Source organism: Amia ocellicauda, chromosome 1 (genome assembly GCF_036373705.1).
Source record: "Amia ocellicauda isolate fAmiCal2 chromosome 1, fAmiCal2.hap1, whole genome shotgun sequence".
Classification (NCBI taxonomy): Eukaryota; Metazoa; Chordata; class Actinopteri; order Amiiformes; family Amiidae; genus Amia; species Amia ocellicauda.
Window position 1 is genome coordinate 47,820,744 of NC_089850.1, and position 13,304 is coordinate 47,834,047.

Consider the following 13,304-nt stretch of genomic DNA (forward strand, 5'->3'; position numbering starts at 1 on the left):
TTGTACTTTTGTGTGAGAAAATTGTCAGAAATAAAGAATTGCTATAAAACCCCTTCATTTAATGGATTTCGTGAAGTAGCACTATGTTTAAAGGTATGGCAGTAGCAGTAAAATACTCCTAGATGGATATTTAGAGGACGTCACACTGCATTATTGTATATTTTAATATAGGCAAAATAATCACCATTCGGCAGCGCAACGTGCACGGATTATAAATATTCCCAAATATAGCAGGCTATTGTTGTGTTCAAAAACTGCATACAGTATGTTTAAATATTGGATGTGTTCATGATACAGACAATCGTTACAGATTGTGAAACTGAACTGCTTTGCTGTTCAGATCTGCACACATTCTGCACAACGTGAACACACCCATGTATTATTTGGTTGTATCAGAAGTAGACTGTCAAATGTGTTAGACTACTGCATGTAGTTACTTTATTGCCATCATATATGTATCGTACACATTAATCAGCCATTTTTATATGCACTAATCGTGTAAAATTTTAAAATCCAGTGTTTTATTCATACAAAACCAACCAAGCTCAATTGATTATTGCAATATGATCGGAGTCCTGAGAAAACAAGGAAGTGAACCACAAAAATGAACTAGCTACGAACTGAGCATGTTTGTAGGCAAGTGAACGGCGAGCACACTGACTTGATATTGTTTCAAAACAACCAAACCAATTTAGTTTGAAACGAACCCAGTGTGAGGGGGTAATACGTTTGCCTGTATAGATATTATATTTTGCATGATTTATTGGTATATAACATCGGACATTTAGCATTACATACGCCAACCTGTTGGTTCATCAATAGCACTCAATTGCTGTGACTATATTATTTTCAACCTCTGCCATTTCCAATGACCTGGAACGTTTCTCATTACAGTCACAAGTTCTAGGTCAAAGGTGGCTTCTTAGCTTTATATACAGCGTTTTTTAGCTGACGCACTGTGACGACCGTGCAACAACGTGAAGCGCCATTTGCTGACAATAATTTTCCTGCTCCATTCAAACAGAACAGTTGCTGGAAAATTGCCAGCAATTACACTTGGATCCTTGCTGGAAAATTGCCGGCAATAACCCATTACACAGACCTTGCCGGCAACAAAATGGCGACAAATTGCCTGGAATTGTTTCAGTGTGAATGGGGTTTTACAAACACACTTATACATTAAACAGGCTTCGGGGAAACTTTTCAAAAAGTTATAAAAAATACACTTTATTTTAAATATAGGTTTTATATCAACTAAGGTTTTGCATAACAAAAAATAAAGCTTAATAAAAATGTTTTCTTTGTTGTTGTTTTTTTTTATTTACAATTCATGCTTCCAAAAGGGTCTAATTGTGGAAAACGTTGTTGGTTTGTTTAGGGAATCCTATCTTATCACACATTTTTCAGAAATCTTTATTAAAGAAGCAACAGATTCTTCACTGGGTTTAATTAATGATAATGTATGAGATGATCTTCAGCAGGCAGCTATGCCAGAACCAAACGCAACATTTATTTATTCTACAATACTGGAAACCAGGGAGAACCTCGAATGGGCAAACTATGAACAAAACTCATGTATTTAAGATAAAGAATTATAGAAATTACAATACATGTAAAAGCTGTGGGGGGAGGTGGGGTGGCCTGATGGATACCTAGGAAACCTCTTCTCAAAATGTATAACCCATGCCTAAATAAAGTGATATGATATTCAATTGGTTCTGGGTATTTTAATGATTTGAAAACAAGACCAGTGAAGAAAGAAAGAAGAATATTGAGTAAACCACTTTTCAGCAACACAAGGTTGTTGGCGAGACAGAGTCAGAGAGACAATCTTCAGGTCATGAGTCACAGGATTACGATAGATATTCTTGCTCTATTATCAAAACACCTGAGGGAAAAAAGTGCACACCCAGGAGAAGTCACTGTGATCCGATCAGAGCCAGGCTAATCCAGGGAATCAAGTGTGAGGTGGTTTCTGCTGAACTTGTTCTTTCTGTTGTGGTGGAATCCATGTGGATTTAGTTTTGCTTATTTGTTGAACTGAAGCCAGACCGTTTACCACAAACATGCAAATGCATTAGCAAAGAGTTTTAGATTTAAAGACTCAATGCCTAGGAGATTCTCCCCCCCCCCAAATTCCAGAAGGGAAAAGATCAGACTTGCAGTCATTGATATTAACTCTGCTGCACTGTTGGGAAAAACATCCAGAAAAGTAGGCCAAGAATGTGTCAGATCATTGTCCAAAACGCTACGCACACACAGCACACAGTCTGTAGCATGTGGAACACAAAAGTCAACTGATAAACTCATGACCACCAACACACACGAAACCTAAACCACAGTCTAATTGATTCACAGAATTCCAATAAAACATCACTTAAGTCCTTGAACAAATCAACTCTTTGACCTATCCGTGAATTGCAAATTTTGGTCTAGGCCTTATTTTACAACGAAAATGTGACAACCGAGTATAAATTCTTGGATAAGACTGCTGTGGAGATACTTCTATATAGATCATAACCAAAATGTGTCAATTTTTCCATTCAGGAGGATTCTGAAGACTGTACTAAAGTAACATTATTGTAACTAGCTGTGAAATTTCCTTTATACAGAACTAAAACAGAGTCCTAAAATAGCTCACCGTGATCATTTCCATATGCCTTTGTGCCTTTAAAGATTTTAACAAAGTCAGATTCACAATGTTGTGCCTCAATATCCATGTCACCGAACTTCAGGATGATGCTCTTGCCGTCCAGCACCCGGAACCTCCACTCACACCAGGTATGGTTGGGATAGGTCCCTGGGTAGTTCTTCGAAGTTAAAATGCCGCTTTCTGGACCAAGAAAGGAGTAGCCACAACCATCACCTGTTAAAAATGAGAACAATCATGTACATTTACATTAATTTGGCAATTGGCATAAACATTATACCAATACTGGTTGACAGAGAGGTTTTAATTTTCCACACAGGGCAGGATGACGGGACACTTTAAAAGGTCCTCTTAGCTGAATGCAAGTCAAGATTCTTCCTTACATACTTATTGAAGGAGAGAAGGAGTCTTCTGAAATTAGGTTTTTGAAAATGTTATGTAGTCTATTATTTTAAACAGGAGTGCAGTCTGAAGTACTACCCTGTCAGTCCAGTGTTGAGAATAATCCACCTTCAAGATTACATTTTTATTAAAGGACTTTTAGGTACATTCCTAAACATAAGGTAAATACAACAGTCTGATCTCAGCACAGCAACATCTATAGAGCAGATGCCCTGCAGTGCCAGGTGGGCATGCTGGAGTCAAGTCTCTGTAGCTCTGCCTGTCTATTAGCCTACATTTGTCCACAAAGCAAAAGGTACCTCACTAAAGAGCAACACTGGAAAACACTAACCTGCCTTCACACACTCACACATGTGGGCTTCCAAAGTGACATAAACTTTGAAAGATACAAACACAAGTGAGAAATAACATAAGATACGCTAAGCTGAAAATTAAGACATTTAATAGACACGCGTATGGATGCATTATGTTCTGTAAGATTGGCATTCTGCCTGTGCTGGGCAAAGAAACAATGATGACATTGATGATGGGGAATCAAGTGAAGTAGACATATACATCCATCAAAAGTTGAAACATAACTCAAGACATTTCTGTGCATCTATACAGTATATAAAGCAGCCCTGGCTCCAGCTTTTCTTAACTGGGTTAACCAATGAGACTGGTGGAGCCATAACTTTTCTACTACATATCTAAAATTAATAAAAAAAATATATACATAAAGCAAGTAATAGTAAAATACATCTCTCGATTAAATCTGTAGACCGTTTATCATATTCATAGGTTCAATGCAATGGATAGTGATTTTAGACCCATTGCATTGTAATGCTAAACCACGGAGTTGCAAACCAGAATAAAAGCCAATTATTCTGGAGTACGGATGTGTGATATGATGATATATATTGTATGACGTCTATCGTTTCATATTATGCTATATCGTTTATATCGTGATGTCGCAAATTGCAATCTTTACGGCAGTATTTTTCGTCATTGGAATGTTTTGCGTTCTTCCACACGTGTCGGATGCGCAAGAAATGTGCATCAGAAACACAGACAGACACGAGGAGAGAGAACTGACAGAATAACCAACACAACCAAGAGATTCTTTAATGCGCAAGCGCACACGTTACCACCCGTTCTCGTCCCCGGGCTAAACTCGATCTGCAAGCACCCCCCACAGCTGCTAATTTAGATTGATATAATTTGTATAAAAATAATAATACCTTTTGTTTGCATTTTAATAAATTGGAAAGCAATGCAAACACATGCAGAAAGTATCATTTTCTTTTTATTAAGATGGTGAAGTGGTTCAACAGTTGTATTATTATTATTATAACTATTTTGTATTAACATCGTGCTGTACTTCTAAGTAGAATTGAGACACGACAGTCAAAGGAGAAATGTCTCTGTCCAGCAGATGGTAATGTGTCGCTATAAACCCGGCTGTGCTAAATCTCCCTGAATCTGTACCTTTTACTGCGCATGTGTTGCGTGATCACTATCACTTGTGTTATTGTTGTTGTGTGACAGTGAATCATACTGTGTGTGTGTATATTTGTGCTCTGAGGAAGATAAGTGGAAACGCGTAAGCATTACGATGTTCACTTTTTCTCAAAAAAATAATTTTTGAGATATCGGTGAATATGGACTGTTTTTAGACGGGAGCTGCTGTACCATACTAATATAATACGGATAATTGTTCTATATAAAATCCCTGGGATTAGGCACCCCGCATTTAAGATTTATTAAAACTATTGTAACGCCAGCTATTTTTAAACTTGTGTATATTATATATGTATGTATGTGTATATATGGATGTAACACATACATAACACATGTAATAGTAGTCACACAACACTTGCCCTGTAATGTGTTGCATTCTGCATATATTTACCATGACAGCCTGCATGTAGTATTTGTTAGTTTTGCTTATTGAAGGATTAACAAAATACTTGTAGTTTGAATGTCTTTGGTCTTATTTTGTGGCTTGATTGGATAAAACCAAGAAAGAGAGATATATATCGTGTATCATCCAAACTTCTAGTCATGTCGCCTAGCCCTATTCTGGAGTAGTAGAAGTGCATTAACACTTACAACATTGTGCTTTCTACATAAAATGCTATTGTTCAATTTGTACTGACCAGTTAGTACTCTGAAAAATGTTACCTTGTTTCACTTAATGTATTCAGAAAAAGATAAAGATGTTACACACTTGTTTTGCCTATATGTGTACAGCGAGAAACAAAAAACAAACAAGAAAGGCACTAGTCAACAGTGAAAAGTATTTTTAAAAATCAAAAACACTCAAGAGTTAATCATATTGTTTAACATTCAATTAGAAGAAGAAGAAGAAGAAGAAGAATGTTAAAATTACCCTGAAATTGTATGACTATTGCAAGCAGTAAAACATTTATTGATGAAATGTGAAAAACAGATTACTGAAGTGTATTAACTTGGAGTGGCTAACAACATTTCTGGGGGTGCCAGTCCCCCTCGGCAGATACATCAAGCATTAAGTAGACATGAATTCTCTTTTCTTCAAATGATTGGGTAGACCATTTCTGAGACATTTGAATCTCCTGATTCAAAGTTAAATGCTTTAAAGATGGGTTAGTATCAGTTTTGGGGTTGTTACTCACAAAAAGTAATATATTACATTGTACTCTTTACTCATATAAAAAGTAACTAAATACTTCACTTATTACTCTGGAGAAAGTAATTACTTTACCTTTAGATTACTTTGCATTACACCCCAAACGCAGCGTGACCTCATTAAACAATTACAAAGTTACACCAACACAAGCAGTCGAATAATGACAGAAACATACTGTTATCTTTTGTTGTTTTAATAAAGTGCCACAGGAAAACCAGGCCATTGTCGGATGTCCATCCCCTGTTGTGGGAAGAGCAGAGCAATTGTAGGTTTGCTTTGTGTTTCATTTTAAAAACAAAGACAGAAAGCAACACTACGAGCGATAGAGCCTGATGTGGAAAGGACTTGTGTCTATTTTATTCTTTGTGCTTTACATGATTGATGACAGCGTAATAAATACACGTTTCTGTTAAGAGATATTAGGAAGAGCTAAACATGTGTAGACAACATTATATTCAGACAAGCATTACATTACCGTAAGAAAACGTTTCCATGTGCAACAATAAAATAAATATTTGCTATTATTGTTATTATTGTAATCATCAAGATATGTGCTAGTGTATTTTAAATGGCTCAACTTGACTCCCTTACCTTATTACTGTTACTACAGATTTGTAACTGCAAACAACAATTTTTGTAATATTTTTAATTTACGACTTAGATGTCCTTAACCAGGGCAAGTTATAGTTGAAACAAAATACACACATTTCACAATTAATCATACAGTAACAGCAGCTACAATATAGCAGGTTATTAACACATGCACGTTTCAGTCATGGCGTTTATGGACTTATGGATGCATTTATTAAACCAGTCCTTAATGTTTTAGAGGGAAACCCAGATCTGCTGTATTTATTCATTCATTAATTAATTCATTAATTAATTCAACTTGTAAATGGGCACACGGTACCTCAATCGTGTTCGCCTTCATACCGGTTGTCTCTGCGGGGGTGTTATACAACAGACCTGCACACCATTCACAAAACAACAGCCTGAAACACCGTCCATTTGTTCATAAAATATTAATAATATCCGCTGTTACCAATCTGATTATTATCCTTCAGTTTATTTTTAAATAGTCACGGCACTGCACCGGTGTCCTGTGAAATCCGTGTTTGGCAAGTTTTTAATAAACTCGGATATGAACTATAAGCAGTAATTGTTTCTGTATGTAGATTTCACTCCATGCTGCCAATAAAACTGTAATTTCTTCGTTATCACACGGCACTCGAGATTATATCTTTCAACATAATGTAGTTGATCTCTTCCCTGTCTGTCTAAAAGGTAAGCACACATCTCTGCTTCTGAAAGTGACAGACGCTTATGGCCACGAGTGGAGAGTGTGGGAGGGTAGCGTGCTTGAGGAGTGTTGTTCCAGCCTGAAGTAACACTGTGCTCAATAAAGTTCCTGTTGTTCGTATTGAACACTGCGTCCTCTCCATTATTCCTGCCGTTAGTGACGAACTCCAATAATGAAGGCAAACGAAAAGGCCATATCGTTACAATATGTAATGCAGTAACGAGAATAAATAAATAAGTCAGTAACTGCAATATTATTACTCCTTTTGGAACCATACCACGTTACATTACTACTTATGTTACTGTAATGTGTTACTTAGTAACGCGTTACCCCCCCAACACTGGTTACTATATAGCTAATGTTAGCCTGGGATGATTTAAGCAATTCAGTTGCACAAATAAAGAGAAACTGCACTACAAGAGTTAAGAAATGTTCTTAAGCTTAAAGGTTACTCACCTAAGAATTGTTCACATGTCAATGTCTGATAAAAGCACAAAGAAATTGATAGCCATCTAAGATGTTTTTATTGTTAAATCATGAAGCATAGGAAAATGCGCTCCACATAATTATAATATTAGAACAATGTCTACTGAACATAAAATAAAATTGAAATAAACGAAGATAAGAGACGTATTTAGAAAAACTATTTTAGATTTACATATATAAAACAAGGGCTCGAGTTGTTTAATAGGTGCCAAAAAAACTGAAGACGGTCATCCAGACAGCTGCTAAAATTGTATTAATCCCAGTCATTATTCTTCTGTCGAGGGATTATGTTGAAATTCCAGCCTTACTGAATGAATTCATGTTGTGTCTGGAACAGTACAGGTGAGATGTACATTTTTGCCTTCCACCTCGACAACAGCAGCTGCATCACTTCAGCGAGCAGGGCGATAATAGTACTCATCGCAGACAGCACAGACTCTGAGAAACACTTCAAGAAAACTTGTATAGTCTTCAAATTGATATCTCAGGATAACCTAAAGAGTTTTAATATGGTCTTCTTAGAAGTATGAGGTCACAAATACAATGTATGTATGCCCCTATAGCTCATTATAGTACAGGTGTTCACCTATCAGCTAACCTCCTCTTCTCCAAGTCCTCCTTCTATGGAACATTGTAAATGTAATTATGCATGAATATTCTATTGTATTCTTGCATTCAGCAGCTAACAGTGCAATTAAGAAAAAGACTCATCTTGTGTAATGTGTACAAATGATCACACCATTATGTTTAAGCTCCTTGGAAATAGTGCACCTGCAAGTGTAATCAATCGTAATTAGGAATTCTACACAATAATTCACCAGCTCTTCAATAACACAGCTGTCTGATGCTTGCCACATTGAATAATTTAATAATTAAGACTTTTAGCCTCAGGAGAGAGGCATTAGAAGCCTTGGATGTGCCAGATATTGTAACACCACCGCATCAGCAAAGCACCTGAAGTGGCAAGTTCAGCATGTCAGAACACCACACTATAGAAAAGTGGTCAGTTTGTGTATGTAGGTGTGTTACACACAACTAGCACTTGATCACTGCAGCCACCTCAACAACATGACTATATACAATATTCTTGAGCTAGTATGAAGTGTATTTACTTCCAAATAATTATACATAAGGAATGCCAAACTGTATTTTAGATTTCTGTAGACAAAAAGTATGTGCTTAAACTAATTTATTACTACCATAGACATGTCTATTCTTAAAAATACATTTGCACTTTGTGGAACTGGTTGTATTAAAATGGAAAAACTGCACTAGAAAGGTACTCAGCATTAACATAAAATTCATATTCAACTCTTAACACAGCACTAAGCCACTTTTGGAATCAAATGTTCTGACATACAAGCAAAGATATTGAACTACAGGAGTGTATATTTCACGTGTTCATACAAATTAAGCATTATGACAAATTAAGCTTTAAACTAAAAACATATTTAGCTACGGAAGGCTCTAATGGCTAATACAATGGTCTCATTTACAAAGTGAATGTAAAATGCTTAAAAGTACATTGTCATTTTCACAACTTCTTAGAACTCTACAAATATAATGTATAAGTTATCCATTAAAGCTGACAAAAAACAGTCTGTGGCAATTACCAAATTCTTAAGCATACAGTTACCTATTAAATGTTAGACCAGCCAAAACCAAAATAAATTAGTACCTTTCTGATAAATATATGAAGCAGTGCACAGCACACAATGTAACCTATTTCCCCCTTATATCTATTATCTGTGATTTGACAAATCAGATCACAGATAACTGTGCATGCTGGATTGCCATTGTTTGTTGTAGTGGGTTTTGAGATTATGAGTGCTGAAGTGATGATCCCTCTTTGGAAGTAAAAGAGCACGGCTGTCACCAATTTGGATGAAGCTGCCAAGCTGAAAAATGTACAGAAGTAGAGATACCAGCCACAGATAAGCTCTGCCATGATACACGCATGGAGTGGCTGTGCATTAATGCTCCACAGGGTCGACGTAAGAACCAGCAATCTTCATGGCTTCATAAATGAATGCAGCCCGAGTAGAAGCACAATAGCGTTGCTCTTCAATTGTCCATTGTCAGGCCCATGCACCTCAAACCTCACTTATGTAAAGCACAGCAGATCCCTGCATAAATGTCCTGTCACTGCACTGCTAGCATTGTATTTGAAGTAAACTTCCAGTCCAGCCAGTGCTGGGATACGTTTAAACAAGAAACTCAGTGCTATATTTAAAGTGTTAACTTGTTTTATTATTCTTTTTTATATTATTATTGTTGTTGTTCCTGATATAGGAGTTATGTACAAAAACACAACACTACCTCAGTACCTCTTAAAAGTGACATTACTCTACTTTTTATGTTGTAAGAACAGAAACATTTCCGAAACCCCAAAACACCCATGAAATCTACCTAAGAATGAGCCCCTTTCTAAGCAGTTTACAATGTGTGGTCTGCCTTTGCTTGTATTCATTTGAATTAATTTTACAAAACAAATACAAACAGTATAAGTGAATAGCCATTGCACTACAGAAATGGTCTTTCCAACCTTCAACAAAAGCCTCCTTACAAGCAACTAATGGACCAAGGATGCATTATACTTTCATGCTTTCGTTATGTAGAACAATAATACCCAAAAGTTAAGGGTCAATTAAAGTGTTTGCTATTCATCTTGATATAATAACAAAAGTGCATGGATTAAAAACAAAACAAAAACTGATCTCTTATAACTTGAACATTGTCATTATTGAGGTAATTCCTGGTATACCTCATCTCAAAGAATTAACGATGATAAAATATACTGTGCTTATGCATTTTCTACTCATTAGATTATTTTCCTTGAGTGTGCCATTTGCATCTTTATTACATAAAATAATGATGTTCTCAATGAAAAACAATTCTAAATAAAGATAGTGATGATGATGATGAAAATATCAGGTCCTTCTACACATAAAGCACATTTTATGAAAACATTTGCCCAGACATGTCTCATATTAGCACCACTCTCTCCACAGGTTTGGTAACTCTTGGCTGAATTATTTCTAGCATGTTTATGGCACATTTCAAATGGAACCGAAAGTGTAATTAAATTATGATCTATGAACGCAGCACTATTCTTAATAAGAAGCATGACAAAAGATCACAAGCGAATTCATCATATTCTGAAAAATTCTCACTTTGATGGAAGATAAAATAAGAGGTTGGATTTATAACCAGTTTAACCATATTTCTGTATGATTAGCATGGTGTGAGAGGAATGTCTATCCCCTAAATATTTTAAAATACTAACATACAGTTGAAGATTCAACACCCACAAGTAATTGAATAATGCAAGTGCCATGCCACTTCCACAAGTTGATAATTACATTTACTTACTTCTTCCCACACAAATCAACTATTTATTTTTACATCAAAATACAATGTTCCTCTCACTATTGCCTGAAACGTCTTATGGATCCTATACATTTGATATATTATAGCACCAGAATAACCAACTGGCCAAAGCAATGAGGGTGGGTTTAATTAAATCTAATAGTATGCAGTTAAGCTGGTCTAATAAATATTAGGGAGACATCAGATCATGTCATGTTCAATGGGCCACAGAATTATATTAGGCGTGCAACTACAAAAGCCAGAAGTAGGGATGTGAACATACAGCCTCAATATTGTAAAATCAACCTTTTTCAAGCAGTGTGAGGCACCGACATCCACTCTCCCAAAACTGCTAAAACCTTTTAATTGTATTCAGTGATAATACACATCAGTGTTGTAGCTGCTAGACTGATCTAAGCTTAGACAATAAAGAGCTTGACTTCAAACCTGTAACGGTATTAACATTTGTTTTAAAGTTTCTAACAATCATAGTTAGAACATTATTTTGGGAATGTAAAACCGTAAGTATCTATAACGTGGATCTCAGTGGGACTCGTGTGTGATCCTAACTATCCCCAGCTGCATGAGATTTACGTTGTACCATCTTCCCCAACATATAACATAATGTATTTTAACCAACCTTATAATTATTCAACAAGTCTCAGTAGAAACTATGCATCGGCTATGTAACAGTTTGATATAACTGGATAACAATACATTGCAACCATGAGGACAAAGTAACGTTTCATGTGCCCGTAACTTTTCAAACTGAATGGAAGCAACATAAATAACTTTGAACATAACGCGCAGTCGTGCGGATCATTTTTTAATTTTGTTTTAAAGTTAATCAACAATACACTATTTTTTTAAATGTATTTATGCATTACCGATTTGGGAAAAAAAAAAAACTACCCCGTTGTTTTAAACCACGAAACATGCAAGCTGACTTTTACTTACCGAGTTTTTCACCGAACATGGGCGCATAAAGTCCCGAGAGGAGAAGAAACAATATCCCATAAAGATGGTCGTTGCCCGGCATCTTCTCCTACTGGGACACGATTATTAACCTTTATTTGCGCCAGGGTCAGCCTCTAGGTAGACATTTCGGGGGAAATATGTCTTACGTTACTCTGTGTTTGGGGGCTTGCAACACTGCAGTCCTCTGAGTCCAACTACAACTACAGACTCCGTCCCAATGCACTCTTCCGGGTTTGCGCGGGCGGCACCCAGCGGCCGCTCGACCCGTCCGACCCGAGGGGCTGCACAGCAGGGCGACTGCCCCCACAAAGACATCGACCACTGCAGGCAAGTCAACTGACCACCACACTATATTTTTAATTCAAAATAAAACAAACAACATATAAAAAAACCATAACACTATGTCGCCGAATTGGTAATATCTTAACAAATATGTAAAATTAATTCGAGTGGGTATGTGGGTATGTGGGTATATAGGTATATAGGTATAGGTGTGTGTATATATATATATATATATATATATATATATATATATATATGTGTGTATGTATGTATGTATGTATGTGTGTGTGTGTGTGTGTGTGTGTGTGTGTGTATATATATATATACAGACGGGTGACAAATTAAAGGAAAAACCTGAATAAATGAGTGGAGGAACATAACGAATGCCGATGCCTCCAAACAGGTGTACTGCATGATACAATTAAGCAATTCACATCCTATCATGCTCTGTGGCATGTATACAAATGCTGAGCAGGACCAGCTGACCTCGATTTTGGATCAAGATGGCAAGAGGAAAGGATCTAAGTGACTTTGAAAGAGGGGTCATTATTGGGGCACGAATGGCAGGAGCTTCAGTCACAAAGACTGCTCAATTGGCTAGGGTTTCAGTGTCTGCATTTAGATCTGTGGGAAAGACAAATAGGGTTGGAAATTGCGGTCTAAAGCGCACATTCAATGACTGTGATGCTTGTGCATTACTGCGATATGTAAGGAAAACAGAAGAGCAACCCTTTCCCAAGTGACTGAGAATGTCAATGCAGGACGTGATCAGACTGTCAGCAAGAATAGTCTGTCGAAAACTACACAGAGAGGGATATTATAGTAGGGTTGCAGTTCATAAACCCCTCATTACAAAGACAAATGCACATTTGAGAGTTCAGTGGTGGAGGAACCATAGGCACTGGTCTACAGATATGTGGAAAAAGTGATATGGTCAGATGAGTCATCCTAAACCATATTCTTGACTAGTGTGTGCATGTGTGATGACACCAAGAGAACAGTACAGACCTGACTGCTGGACCCCTACAGTCAGGGGGTCCGGAGGCTCTGTGGGGGGCATTTTCCTGGCATGGTTTGGGTCCACTTGTCGCCTTAGAAGGAAGGGTCACTGCAAATCATTTCAAAGTTATTCTGAGTGATCACTTTATCCTATGGTGAAACATTTCTGTCCTGATGGGAGTGGTCTC

At 36.8% G+C, this 13,304-nt stretch overlaps 1 protein-coding gene across 1 annotated transcript in view; it reads right to left on the reverse strand.

Moving 5' to 3' along the window:
- dcbld1 (discoidin, CUB and LCCL domain containing 1) overlaps positions 1 to 12,071 on the reverse strand; it is a 35,884-nt gene extending 23,813 nt beyond the window's left edge. The window contains exons 1-2 of the mRNA XM_066707672.1: positions 11,815 to 12,071; positions 2,642 to 2,866 (exon numbers count right to left, since the gene is read on the reverse strand). Coding sequence (XP_066563769.1) covers positions 2,642 to 2,866; positions 11,815 to 11,896 — 307 coding nt within the window. The 5' untranslated portion in view covers positions 11,897 to 12,071. The remainder of the gene's footprint in view (positions 1 to 2,641; positions 2,867 to 11,814) is intronic.
- Positions 12,072 to 13,304: the final 1,233 nt, after the last annotated feature.